Genomic DNA, 14,007 nt, shown 5'->3' with positions numbered 1-14,007 from the left:
TTTTATTGGTCGTGACGTGTAAGAAAAACACACTCAGTAAATCACAAAAGACATTTAGCATAAATATTTTAATATGGTTTGTTGCTGTGAGACCCTGGTAAAAAGTAAACCCTCGCCCGAGCAGTACTATCTACATCTATGTCTCTACATCTATAGATCTATATAACCATATCTACCATATATTTATCTATATCTGAATTGTCAAGAAACTAACACAAAGTGATGTTCATAGAAAGCACAAATGAAACAATCACAATGAAAAGAAAAACAAAATTTAGCAAAAATTAAAAGACTTAAAAGAACTGTGCAAATGAATAGGATAAAACAAATGAAACTAATAAAATAAACTTCAATCAGAACAACAGAGCTATATTATGTAGCTAAACAAATAAGACTAGTTTTAATAAAAAAAATAAATAAAATGAGTCTTAAAACAGGATTTATAAGAAAACCTTAACCCAGCTGTTTCCTAGCAATGCAATTCAATTTAAACAGTGCCACTTTTGAGCCACTTACACAACATGCTTTTCATAGAGAGCACAAATGAAACAATCACAATAAAAAGAAAAAACACAAGAACAGCAAAAACAATAGACCAGCTAAAAGACTTTATAGAAAGAAATTTACTAATATATAATCCAAAAGGTAAAACAAATTAAACTATTAAAATATTAAAAGTGGAACAACAGAGCTGTAAACAAATAGGAATAGTTGTGATGCGACAAGGCTGATGCGACAAGGCAAGTCTATAAAAAATATATGTCTTAAGACAGGTTTTAAAAGCAGAAACAATGTCAGCAGATTGAATAGGCCAGATGACTCTTTGACTTTGACCAGGACTTGTTCAACAGCAGATCTAAGAGTCCTTAAACAGTTAAGAGTTCACTGATGTACTCTGGTGTCTGGACATGTAAACCTGTAAGTCATGAGTAAGATTATAGGATGGATTTTAATTTAGATTGGCAACCAGTTGGCACTAAAACTCTTAACTTTGCTTTGCCTGATAGGAAAATACTCCCGGTGTGCTTAAAACAAACAACCAAGCACCACTATTTTTAGGTGGCTTTTTCTCCCAGTGGATGACGATGGATGACTGTCTTCTCTCAGACTTAAGTAAGATGACTCAGTCAGTAAACAAGTACCTCTGTAGTGAAATTTGAAACCACCCTTTAGCAGACTGGGAAGCTGAATGTGAGTGCCTGATTGAGAAAAAGTAAGTTTGTTCAAATAAACGTGTTTCTGTTGCCCCCTGGAGGTGTAATTTTTAATGTCTCCTTGTGAACACTGGGAATAGCCTATGTGGGCTACTGTATATGCCCAAATGAATGTTATATTTTCACTGCAACTTAAATGCAATCATAAACAAAAATATTGTTCTAATATGATATGGCATTACAAGTTCTTTCAAATCACTGATCAAAACTTTCTATTTATATTTTTAACAGGTGGATCATTTAGATTTTTCACTTCAAGCAAACAAACTCAAAACCATTAAGAAGGGGCCAATATTTGATGTTTGTTTTGTTTTTTTTGTTTTTGTTTTTTGGAAATGTCCAGGTTTTTCTTTTCCATTAATGGAGTTGAGTATGAAAAATGATTCCAGCTCCAGTAATGTTGACATCATTGATGATCATGATCAGACACAGCTGTCTTAAGTAAATCCATACAAACTTTGATTTTATTTGACACACAATATTTACAATAAATACCCAAAAAATGTAAATACAATTGAGAGTAACAATGTTAACATAGCAGAGAAAGAAACATAATAATCAGTTATTGTATATGTTTCCTACTTAACTGATTTTATTTTATCATCTTCTGACTAGATTTCCCACAAAAAAACAACAATCAAAAACTAACAGATAAATGGAATATCAGTAATGTTGAGAATATTGATTACAGTAAATGAGATCCTATTTACCAGGCCCATGGCAACTCTCCTACAGTCTTATACTAGTACCAAACCCCCACATACTGAATGCAGGGTAGACAGGCTCTTTAAATGTAGTCTGGACTCTGTGCAGAAGCTGCGTGTCATCAGACAGGCTGTAAAATGCTAGTGTCCCAGCTGCGTGATCCAGGTAGACCCCGATGCGGGATGATCTTGGAGCTGGTATGTCTTTGCTCTTGTTGTTGTGCACAAAAGAGAATTTGGACTCGGAGCAGTAGAGGCTCCAGGACTTGTCATTCCAGCCCAGGCTGCACTCGTTGCTGTTTCCTTTACGGCGGATGCCCCTGTAGGTAACACCCACATCTATCTCTGTCCCCTTCCAGTCCACCTCCCAGTAGCAACGAGTCCCACTCACTTTGTCTCTGCACAACACCTAAAATAATATAGAAAGCCCCAGTATTGATTTATGCATGATTAATAACAGCTGAGAGTCTACATAACAACATGTAAAGAAGATAAATCTCTTACATTAATCATGAGCACAGCCTTAATGAAAAAAATTGAACTTGAACCATTTCACTGAGGGGAGATTTAACACATGGGTTATCTGACAGTAAACCTTCTTTTAAATCTTGAAACAAATACTGTCTTCATATTGATCATTTAGGCTTTCAGTCGAAGCAATAGATAGATTTCCCTTCATACCTCTTTTCAAACAAACTAAGATTTTGACAGTTAGTAAGGAAGTGCTCACCTGCTGCCAGTGGTCGAATCTGTCTGGGTGATCTGGGTAATGCTTAGGATCATTCTTCATCGTAGCTGTTCGATTACCCTCAGAGAGGTGGAGGTTGGGGTGGACACTGTTGACATCCAGAATCAACTGGGAAGAGTCTGAACAATGCAGGAAGATATAATTATTAATCCTCTTTGTGCTGTTATTTAAACTCAGTCTTCTAATTTCATGTTGTCATGTGTTTTAGTATTTGTCTCTGTTGAGATTAGATGTCCCTTTTTTACTACACAAGTTTAAATTTGTCTTTTTTTCTGATTATGAGTGTCACAGTTAAACAGGTCTTTTTTTTTGCTTCCTCGTGTTGCACATTATGTTTAGGAATGAGTCAAATATCCCATTAAAACTTTCCCATACAGCAGCACAATGAATGCCTTCCACTGGTTGGAGCAAAAGAAGGAACACCTGTGTTTGTTCAAATTATCGTGAGCTGTAAGTTTGCTTTCCTCGGTATCACCAAACCTGTTCTGCAAGCCATGGAACTTACGTAAAACTAGTTTCAGTTGTTTCATCACAAGGTGTAATCATCCCATTGTTTGGGATGGAGCTGTTCTCACTATATGACACCATGACTAGCACTTTGTCAAATCTGGAGAATACAAAATACACTTCACTAGCTAGGATGAAAGTGAGATTTGAAATAGCTGGCAATATTTCACACTATGTCCAAGGCACATTTCTGTTCTGAAAAGAGAAAGCCAGTGACTTACATTTCATGAAATCTTCTCTTGTCTTTGGCTCTTCTGTTGTCCTTGGCTCTTCTCTCAAAATTGATTCCCTCCTTGTCTTTGTGTCATCCTCTTTTGTGATGTAGACTTCCTTCACTTTGAAGAGATGGACAAAAAACACACAGCAGTGCAAGCTTTATACAACAACTAAAACACATAAGCACTAGAAAGGAAGCCCCTCCGAGGAGAAAGATCAAACGCTACTTGAGATGAAGAGAAATGTGTCAACCTGCTGCTGAGATTTTGCTGAGTTCTGTCTTGCTTATTTCCTCCACTTGTAATTTCAATGCAGCAATGGCTCTCTTGGTAGCATCAAAAGAGTAATACGGAGCGACACTAACGTTGTTGAGGTCTTCATATCCTGAGGGGCCTGACAGAGACTGCCAACTCTGAAAAAAAATAAGAAAGGGAAAGCTAGAGATTAGAAGAGACATATCTATCCAATACACTACACCACAGGAATGTTTTTTTTCAGAAATTGTAAGACTGAATCTTGCACATTTTAGACTGAGCCCCGCCCAAAATTGGTTTCTCCACGTTTTTTGTCATGCTGTCAGGTTCACCTGGAGAAAGTGTATGTGATCATCAGTGTGCGAGAGCTTCTCCAGGTCAGTGTGTCTCTTCCTCAGAAGTGTGATCTCTTCCTCTAAACGGTCAAGCAGTATCTCGCCTCGTGTCACTGTGGTCTTCTCATGGGAGCGTATCATCTCCTTGACTTCATTGTACTTCCTCTCTATGGAAAGCAGAAGCTCAGTGAAGATCCGTTCATTCTCCTCAAGGACTGTTTGGGCAGAGTGCTGATGAGATATATAAGAAAGAGAAGTGAGAGTTTGCTAACTATGGATGGGAACTTTGATGGAAAGTTCACGTTGTTTTGTGGACAGAATAATGGCATTGTGGCTTGAGTGAGACAACATTACTACTTACTTTAACTGATTCCACAGCTTGTCGGAGATCCTGCCACTTTTTAACTCTCTGGTCGATCCTGTACTGAGATTGATGCAGTGTGGTACCAAGGTGTTTCTGTAGAGGGAATGACATTAAATCAACCGTCCTTAGTGAATGACAACATCTTCATGTAATCTCTGTACAATAAATAACATTTCAAAAAAACATTGAATATCTGCTGTATTTGATAGGTATTGTTTTCACCAAAAACAAAGATTGACATTGTTTTCACCACTCACTTGTTTCTCAGTCCTCTCCGTCCCAGCTGGGACGATGTCATGGTGTTTGTGCTCATCCATCATGCACAGAACACACACTGATGTCTGATCAGTGCGACAAAAAGCCTCCAGCAACTTATCATGCTGTGCACAGATCTTCTCTCTCATCTGACCTGTGGCTTTGACGAGTTTGTGCTTCATCAGGGCTGGATAGTCATAGTGGGACTGGAGGTGAGTCTCACAGTAAGATGCCAGGCACACCAAGCAAGACTTCTCAGCCTTCTGCTTCTTTGATGTGCAGAAGTCACACAGGACATCTCCGTTCTTGGCCTGCGTCCTGGACTGGCTATGACTGGTGGAGCGACGAGTCCTCTCGGTGTTATTGTATCTGTCTAAATCCAGAGTGCTGGGGTGGGACATTTTTTCTCGGATGTAAAATAGATGACCAGTAGATATCAGAAAAGCAAAAAGCAGCAAAAAGTTAACCTCTTAAAAAAAAGTGTGTTGAGTATCCACAGAGAGAGAGTTAACTCCTGATGTTGACAGTGTCAGTGAAACTGTGTGACTGACGCTGTGTGACAAAATGTTAGCTATGTGGTTTACTCTCATGGTAAAACCAGTATTCCTGGTTGGGTGTTGAATAGTCAGGGAACAGGTGGCTCTACAAATGTGCTGCCTGAAACAAAGAGAGCTAAAAAAAAAAAAGGAGACAGAAACTTGAAGATACTGTTTTACCAAATATCACAAAACACACATTTGGTTGTTTGTTTAGGGTGTATGACATTTGCTCATATTTCCATAGATAGATAGATAGATAGATAGGTAGATAGATAGATAGATAGATAGATAGATAGATAGATAGATAGATAGATAGATAGATAGATAGATAGATAGATAGATAGATAGATAGATAGATAGATAGATAGATACTGGAAATGCGAGAACAGCAACATCTTGTGGGAATAATACATTACTACATGAAATACACACCCCTCTGCATTGTACACTAATATACTGTACATAAAATATTGATGTGACCCTCATCAAATTTAACTGTACATTTGAAAATAATGTAATGCACAGGACTGTTGATATTTCTTCTCAAATCCATAATTGCAGCACATTAAGGATACAATTGTATATTTCTAAATATAAATTGTTATATTTTTAGATTCAGAAACACTGACAAACTGCATAGTCTACATTTTGCCAATCAATGCATAATAGCTTTTAAGGAGTAGTATTACTGGTTCTACTCTACATTAAACACTTGGTCTGTTGGTTGGTTGGTTGCTGTAAATAAATGATAAAAGACGGTGTTGTGCAAGGTGCAATACAACTGAAGTTAAAGAAAGAACACAAGTGAAGACATATAATGAATGTAGATGCTTTAATACAGATCAGGAGGGTTATTTGAGAATAATGTGAATTACATGCTGTGGCCTTCACAGACACAAGATATGTATTGTTCAGTTGTTTAACCAATCTGCTTTTGATTCATACTTTATAGAAATATAGGAGAAACATTACAGAACCAGTCTGTACTTTAGGCACTATACTTTCATTTTAAGTCGTTGGTTCAAACACAGCCATCTTCAAGACATCCACCTCATTGCTCTTATGCTTTTGCTTTGAGAAGTTTGCTCCTGCAGCATCACTTTCTCATGACTACTAGGGATACTTGTATACTGCCTATGCCTAATAAACCAGCATTTCAGCATTTTACGCAGATTTGGCTTGTCTTACAGGATAACTCAATACTAATATTTTTTTGTCTTAACTGTGAGCCCATGGTTCACAAAATCAGAAAATGCTTTTTATCAAAGGAAGTGATTACATATGACTCTTTGTTAGTAGTTTGTTGTGGATTTTATTGCATTATTTTCCTTTGCCTGCAATTTTTCCCATATCATCATTTTAATGCAAAAAGAGCACATAATGACAACGCAAATTGTATCACTGCAAAGTCAAGAATATTTGGCTGCAATGATCACAAAAAAATGTGTGAGTTTCATACTGGACAAGGCTCCAAACTAGTTGTGATGTCACAGATTCTGCTCGTAAGGCTCCTTATGGGACTTTCAACAAGCACAAATAAACTTTCCACGTTCAGCAGATGAACATGAAAAAGCCTTCTGGTGTCAAACGCTGCACATACGTAATATGCCAAAGTAAAACTCAAACAATAAAACTGCATGAACAATAATAAAAAAAACACATTTTGAGTGAAGGGACTACTTTAAAGACGTTCAAAAAATGTATTTTAATCATCTCCTGTTCGTGCTGTGTGAATGGCTCCGAGATTGTAGGGGGCGGTAGTGGGTTCCCCGCCGCATTGAAGTGACAATGATTGCTTTCGCTAAAGTGCGTCGGTGGTCCAACGTTGGCGCCAGATGAGCTGTGGCGCCAGCTACACACACAGAGGCAGCAGAGAGAGAGAGCTAGAGAGAGCGAGAGAGAGACACACACAGCAGTTTGACGAGGCTCACAACAGCTTGCAAAGCCCTTCACAACCCGGAGTTTGAAGCATATAAACGACTCTCTTTCTTTTTTCTTCCCTTCAGCAAACAAAAACTAAAAAGGAAAGAAAGGTGGGTGGTTGCGGATTTGCAAGAATGTATGCATTTACTACTGGTATGATTGTTACTCCTGATGGGTTATTTTGTTCATCGTTTAAATTCAACTTCCTCCAGCGTGAATAGTAGCAGCGTTTAAGCAGAGGGATGCCTCTATTTAGCTGGATATAATCTTAGTTATGTGTAATGATGGGTCCAGTAATAAGCTATCTCCAGTTGTGATACTACCCTAACTTTGTAATGGAAAAATACAGGCCTGGACTCGCATTGGTAGTAACATGATGTTCAAGCACGGCAGCACATTATATATCACGAGGAACTGTTTCAGCTTTTATCTGTAACTAGATTTGTATTGTTGAGACGTGATATGTGCAGAATTAGACTCTTGTATTAACGGTGCAGTTAAGTTTAATCATCTTTTGCATGCGACTTAACATGGTCGGATGGGCGGCTGAGCAAAGCTTCCGCTCCCGTGTTTAACGATGTGCTGGCTTGTCCTGAAGTGGAGACAGACACACAGAGAGCAGGCTGTAGCCGTGTTAGCAAACAGGATTAGCTGGGAGGTTAGCTTGGCATCATGGCTATGTAGCCTCGTCTCTGCTGGATAGCTGCTAACATCAGCAAGGCCGCCATCAGAGTCGTGTGTGTGTATGTGTGTGTATGTGTGCGGTTTGCTGGGTGCAGCCACATAGAGGAAGGCTTCATGGTATTCTAGCTATCAAAAGCAGACATTTAATAACCTCACCGAAAGCTTTTTGCTGGGTTAATGTGACCCATACTGAATCTACTGGAAGGACTTGAGTGTTACATGGATTCTAATGCGAGTAAAAGGTACTCTTTCCCGGGCTTTTCGCGCAGCATTCATCGCCCTCACGGTTAGCCATCTTTGTTTCAGCTAGCCAACTTCTGGTGACCGTGTGCTAACCTACATTAGCTTACGACGTCGTCCTCACTGATATCGCATCTTATATGATGCATTTAACCAGTCGCTGTAATATAATATTTGCAATGGGAAACGTTTTAAATCATTATATTTTATGCCTATCCCGAATGGCTCTTAATTCAATGTGTTTTTGAAGGGCGGAAGCTAACGTGGCTAACGTTAGCTAGCGGCAGCCATCTTAGGCGAGCATGTAATCTTGGCTAGCTGGAAGTGCTGGTGTGGCACAACAAGATGGCCTGTTAATACTCGCACAAGGAGAGTTTCCGCGTCGGTGGTTGTGTCATAAATTGCACCAAATTACTTGACTCGATTCCTCTTTTTAATGTAAGTATTTCGCTGTTGTCTTTGCCTTGATTACAATTACGCCCGTGTTGGTTTTTGCTAAGAAGCTAGTTAGCTCGCTAAACGGTGAACACATTAGCAGCTAACACAATGCTGTTTTGTCGTTAACCAGTCCCCCCCTCGACCATAGCCAGCTAACTAGCGGCTATGAAGGCTATTTGTAGCTGTTACGGACGGCTAGCAACCAGGCAGGGTTTAATAACAACAAAACATCACTGTTTTAAGTCTCTGTACCCTTCAAAGTTGCACTTTAAACAACGAGCAACGTGCTGCGCAGATGAGCGCACTTTGCAGGCCAGCCGGGCTTTGTCTTGAGGATTAAGTTAAGAGTTGGGAGCTTGATCATGATGTGGTCCACTTTGATTTTATCAATTGTGTTAGCTAGTGTAGTGTAGCTCGTCTTAAGCGCTAACTTGGCTAGCAAAGTGGTCACTTAGCTTGCTGTGTGAATTTGCAAATCTATTATGAGGTTTGTAATTGTGGACAATATATTATCTTAACTTAGCAGGCATTATGAGCGCGTAACCTATATACATATATCATTCATATTTGTAATCATAATGCCATAGGTCAAATGTACGCAGGCTATTGGATATGCAGTAGTACAGTTTATATACGCGTATCTACTGTTAATGACGTCCCTTTTTGCACACAGATGATAACCTCTTGTGTTAATCAAATACTACGTTACAACCGACAAGTTGGTACAGTTGTCACCAGCCAGATGTTGTTTTGGCCTAGGGTTTAAATATAGGTCCTGGGCAAGTAGGGCTCCTTCTCTTGGGGAGTCAGTGGCAAACTTAAGAGTTTCTCATCAGAATGGCCTTTAATCCAATCTAAGTTTTAATGTCTCATAATAATGATCATGATCATAATAACATTATTTTTGTCTGCCAGGTGGAATTTGTTTCCAAAGCTGTTTGTTCTACCTTTCCTCTTGTCACTTGCAGTCAACACATGTGAACTTGGCAAGTTTTGGACACCCTGTGTGACAGATGTTTATGAAAACAACCTACTAACCTGTGAAGCATGCAAGGAAACTGACATTATCTCTCACTCACATTTGAATACATACAATAATGATGTTGCACACAGTTGGAGACTATTGTACACCAGCCACTGAAAACTGCATCTCTACAGACCGTTACATTCATACACACGCCAAGTATACAATTGGTGTGTGTCAGCGATGTTACTGTCTGTAGGCCCCACTGTCAGATTGTCATTAATAGAATTGTAATGTGTCTGTTAACATCTGGTAAGGGACAACATATTTACCTCCTAGTCTGTATGTGTATGATTACATTTTTCTGTGACATCACAGAAAATTTAAAGAAAATCACTAATGGCACTGTATTAATTATTGTTCTTTGTTTTCCTTTTTTGCAGGACTGCTCACTGACAACAGCAACAGCGCTGCGCTAAACAAAACCGAGCTCTATAAACCCGATTCTCTTTTGAGTCATCGCCCGGCAGGAAAACGGAGGTCGTGGGGCTGGAGTGTGTTCTCATGGCCGAGTCAGAGACTGAATGTGACACACCCGGCCTTGACACACTTGGGTCGGAGTGTGTCATAGCCCACAGCCATGTCGACCTTCACTATGGAGCAGAAACTGAGATCATGACAGAGGAAAAACGTGGATTAGAGCTTGAGATCCATGGCTCAGACTTAAAGATCCAAGGACTGGGGACAGAGCTCGGAGCTGTAGCCTGTGTGGATGCAATTGTGGCTGAGACAGACCATGATTACATTAAAGTGGAACATGGTGAGATGCATTGTTTCACAGCAGCAGAGATCAAGACGTCGGGAAATGAAGCTCTGCTTGGGGAGGTGCTGCTTAAAGCCGAAAGCGAGCATGTGGTTAAAGTGGAGTCTGACCATGGAGGAGAGTTGACAGTGGAGTCTGAGAATGGTGTCATCATACACGAAGCCCATGGCCTGCAGTGCAACGAGTGTGGAGAGATTTTTGGCAGCATAGCTGATCTTCACCAACACTTTGAGATCCATAAGGACCTCAACCCTTACATCTGTGTCCACTGTGGTGAGAGCTTTGCAGTGGAGGCTAGCCTCAAGCAGCACATGAAGATTCACATGAAAGAAAAGCCCTATGTTCCCCCAGGAGTTGAGATCATGGGCAAAGATGTTATTGATGCCTTCAGCCTCAAGTCTCATCAGATGATCCATTTACCAGACAAACCCCACAGATGCTCAGAGTGTGGTAAGAGCTTTGCAGCTGCAATCACCCTCAGAGAACACATGAAGATGCATTCAGAGGACAAGCCCTATAAGTGCACCCAGTGTAGGAAGAGCTTTGTCCGCAGAAGGCATCTGAAAAAGCACCAAGAGGTCCATGCACGTGAGAAGCCATATACCTGCGGCCAGTGTGGCAAAGGCTTTGCTACAACTTCCAACCTGAAGCAGCATCAGAAGACCCACGCTACAGTTGTGCTCGGAGACAAACCCCACCGGTGCACACAGTGTGGAAAGTGTTTTGCAGCTGCAGCCACTTTGAGGGAGCACCAGAGGATTCACTCGGGGGAGAAGCCATACAAATGTAACATGTGCAGGAAGAGCTTTGTCCGCAAACGCCATCTGAAGAAGCACCAGCAAGTACATGCCGGCGGGAAGCCCTACACCTGCAGACATTGCAACAAGGGCTTTAATCACTCCTCTTCTCTCTCTCGCCACCACAAGACCCACCTGCAGAACCCAGTGTTTTCTCCCCCTCAGCCTGGAAAAACCTTGTCCTATGGCACTCCCCCGAAGCAGAGAGTACACCAGCAGGGAGACAAGCCCTACATGTGCCACCACTGTGACAAGGGCTTCAATCATTCCTCTTCCCTGTCCAGACACCAAAGAGTCCACTCAGAGGGAAAGAGTTACACCTGCGCCCACTGTGGTAAAAGATTCAATCACTCCTCGTCCCTTGCAAGGCATCAGAGAGTTCACTTGGAGAACAAACAGCAACAACAGCAGCAGCCACAACCACCGCAGCCACAACCGCAGCAGTACAGCACCATGCCCTCAGGGAAGGGATTCCCCAACAACGCCTTCCCAAAACAGCGCATCCTGTCAGTGGAAAAACCATACAGGTGCACTCAGTGTGGAAAAGGCTTTAACCATTCATCTTCCCTCTCTAGACATCATAGAATCCATGTAGATCAGTGAGCCCCCTCTCCCACTCTCACATGCTGTCCCATGCAAGCGCACACATCCCTGCTCCCCCGTTTCTGTTATAACAATGTTCCCATCATTGATATCACCACACCACAAGAAACATCAGGCCAACTTCTATAGACAAAAGTGGTCAGATCAGCACATTGCTATGTTGAAGTGGAGCAGTTAAGAATAAATGGACAGAAACACAAGTCTTCAAAAGGAAAAGGCTTGGCCTGAAGGACTGAGTAACCTATAATTCAGAGCTGAACCCGGGACTTGTTCTCGGTTTGAAGAGGGTATAATACTAGCTTCTGAAGGAATTCTTGTTTGTGATTGTGCTCCACTTGCTCCAGGACCTCTTTTTTGAACACTTTTAAAAGAAAAAAATGTGATTTGAAGATCTACATGATAAATTGTTACCTGGGGATAATATGCTTCACCTTCTGGTTAGTCTTTTTGATACAAGAATTCAGTTATTGTACCTTCAGGTGGGCACATGCGCTTTTCAGCTGCAACTTTATCCAAGGCTACCAACACAATTGGTGAACAAGAACTGTTGTCTCAATTTAAATAGTTACCTTTTTCACCCACATAATCCATGTGAAGCAAATGACAAAAATCCAATGTAAATATTTACTGATTTCATTTATATATATATATCTATATATATGTATAGGTGACTAGTGTGGCTGTCCCGAAAGATTACATTTTTGATAGTAAGATCCACTTTGTCTCCACTTTTTTTTCCTTTTATGACTTTAATTTGTTATAAATGTTGGAGATAAACATGTTGCAGGTGTTCTCATGCAGCTTGTTCTTGAATTTGGGCTCCATCAGACACGAGCCATGTTGTATATTTATGAGGTTGTTTTCTTGTATGTCTACGATAAGTTAGCACCGCTGCATTAGACTGTACAGAGAGCAATACTGGCTGACACCCTGATTCTATTATGGCATGCAATTTAGCCATAAGAAAATGCATAATAGAAAATAAAAATCTACTGGGTAGCATATTACAACATGACCTGTGTCCTAATTATTTACTGTGCGGTTTCCTCTGTACCCCAGCACCAAATGTACATGAAATGCAACATCTCACTTTGTTTATTTCTTTGGAGACTAATTCAATTACCTGTGTATAGAATATAGGTAACTGTTGTTCGCGTTGATCTGCAAACTATCACAATTTGATCTAAAAGGTTGTGCATACTAAAAAACAAAAAGACTACACGAGAAAATCTCACTTTTACAGGACTTTAAGATTTTTTCTGAAATTCCAATGGATTGTGCACTATTTACTGTTCTGTGTAAAATATCTTTTACAAACTGATGTATTTTTTTAGATATGGCTTGGGTTATATGAAAGGGAATGAGAGATATACAGTTTTTATGGGAGTGAACATTATGGTGAGCGATACTTTCTTTTCCTTTTTATTTGGATAACAATTGTGCTTCAAACTGTAGCATAGGTTTCTTCCTTGTGTTAGATAGGTGCCTTATTGCATGCTATGTAGAAATGTATGCTGAGCTGTTATTTGAGAAAAGAAGTTAGGGTTTTCAGGAGTCTTTTGTTCTTATTCATACTAACTTACCCTACATTTTAATTTGATGTCACTGATACCTATTGCTTTTTGCTTTCATGTATATTACCACGTGTTTACACTGTTACGACCATATTGTCTTTTTTTTTTCCTCCATTCATTTTTGTCAATGGCCTCATTGTAGAGAGAAAAATTGTAAATGATCCATATAGGCTTCTCTTAAAGGGCAAATCCTGTAACACCTCTTCCCAATTTCTGAGTGGCACATATATGGATAAATAAAGGTTGTTGACTCTCTTGTGGTGTTCAATCAATGGAGTATTGATATGACTTTGGAGAAAAGTTTTCAGTCAATCTTTACTGATTAAACTACCCATAATTAAGATCATAGTAGCACAAAGCTGTTGCTATGATACCCACCAAGCAAGCCAATAGGTTACTCTGGTCCTTGCACTTCTCAAAAAATCCACATGGTGTCACTCTTTACAAAGTCTTAGAAGCCAAAATGTAGTTGCATCAATCTACTGAGGTGATTCCAGATGTGGGCCAGGTATTGATGTTTCAGAGTCTTTTACATACATTTTTATAGAGCCATATCCTTCCTACAGCTGCAACATCTGATTCTTAAAGTGTGATCTCACCAACACTGAAAGTCTACTGAAATCTATCAGGGAGTACATAAACTCTTGGGAATGACCTGAGAACTGCGAAGGAAAACATGTCAGGAAACGTCCCGCCTTCCCACTCTTACACTACACTGGTTTACATTCCTTCACAGTTGGAGATCAGACTCCAGTAGCCTGCTGAGGTAGACACTCAAGGTTGGGATCTACCCTCACTGCAACCTTCAGAAGTACTCAGGGCTTA

General features: G+C 40.1%; 2 protein-coding genes across 3 annotated transcripts; one reads left to right on the top strand and one right to left on the bottom strand.

Annotated features, from left to right (window-relative positions):
- Window positions 1-1,943: 1,943 nt before the first annotated feature.
- On the bottom strand, window positions 1,944-4,998 carry ftr14l (finTRIM family, member 14-like). The gene is made up of 7 exons (XM_053332824.1): window positions 4,600-4,998; window positions 4,340-4,435; window positions 3,976-4,209; window positions 3,642-3,801; window positions 3,395-3,508; window positions 2,649-2,785; window positions 1,944-2,327 (listed from the first exon to the last, which is right to left on the bottom strand). Exons 1-7 carry the CDS (start codon window positions 4,996-4,998, stop codon window positions 1,944-1,946), a joined length of 1,524 nt encoding a protein of 507 aa, XP_053188799.1.
- Window positions 4,999-6,989: 1,991 nt separating this feature from the next.
- On the top strand, window positions 6,990-12,822 carry si:ch211-198a12.6 (uncharacterized protein LOC563253 homolog). Of its 2 annotated transcripts, none has more exons than XM_053332822.1 (2): window positions 6,990-7,169; window positions 9,829-12,822. In XM_053332822.1, exon 2 carries the CDS (start codon window positions 9,950-9,952, stop codon window positions 11,606-11,608), a length of 1,659 nt encoding a protein of 552 aa, XP_053188797.1. In that variant the 5' UTR covers window positions 6,990-7,169; window positions 9,829-9,949; the 3' UTR covers window positions 11,609-12,822. The 2 variants fall into 2 exon arrangements, with proteins under 2 accessions (XP_053188797.1, XP_053188798.1); XM_053332823.1 differs by lacking the exon at window positions 6,990-7,169 and adding an exon at window positions 7,292-8,421.
- The last annotated feature ends 1,185 nt before the right edge of the window (window positions 12,823-14,007 follow it).

Source organism: Scomber japonicus, chromosome 14 (assembly GCF_027409825.1).
Source record: "Scomber japonicus isolate fScoJap1 chromosome 14, fScoJap1.pri, whole genome shotgun sequence".
Taxonomy (NCBI): Eukaryota; Metazoa; Chordata; class Actinopteri; order Scombriformes; family Scombridae; genus Scomber; species Scomber japonicus.
Note: the sequence above shows the minus strand (reverse complement) of the source record. Positions and strands in the feature narration are given on the sequence as shown.

Coding starts and splice junctions, on each gene's coding strand:
- ftr14l (XM_053332824.1), bottom strand. CDS start 4,998: ATGTCCCACCCCAGCACTCTGGATTTAGACAGATACAATAACACCGAG. Junction 4,436..4,599: donor CGGAGAGGACTGAGAAACAA/GTGAGTGGTGAA, acceptor TTCCCTCTACAG/AAACACCTTGGTACCACACT. Junction 3,509..3,641: donor CAGCAAAATCTCAGCAGCAG/GTTGACACATTT, acceptor ATCTCTTCAAAG/TGAAGGAAGTCTACATCACA.
- si:ch211-198a12.6 (XM_053332822.1), top strand. CDS start 9,950: ATGGCCGAGTCAGAGACTGAATGTGACACACCCGGCCTTGACACACTT.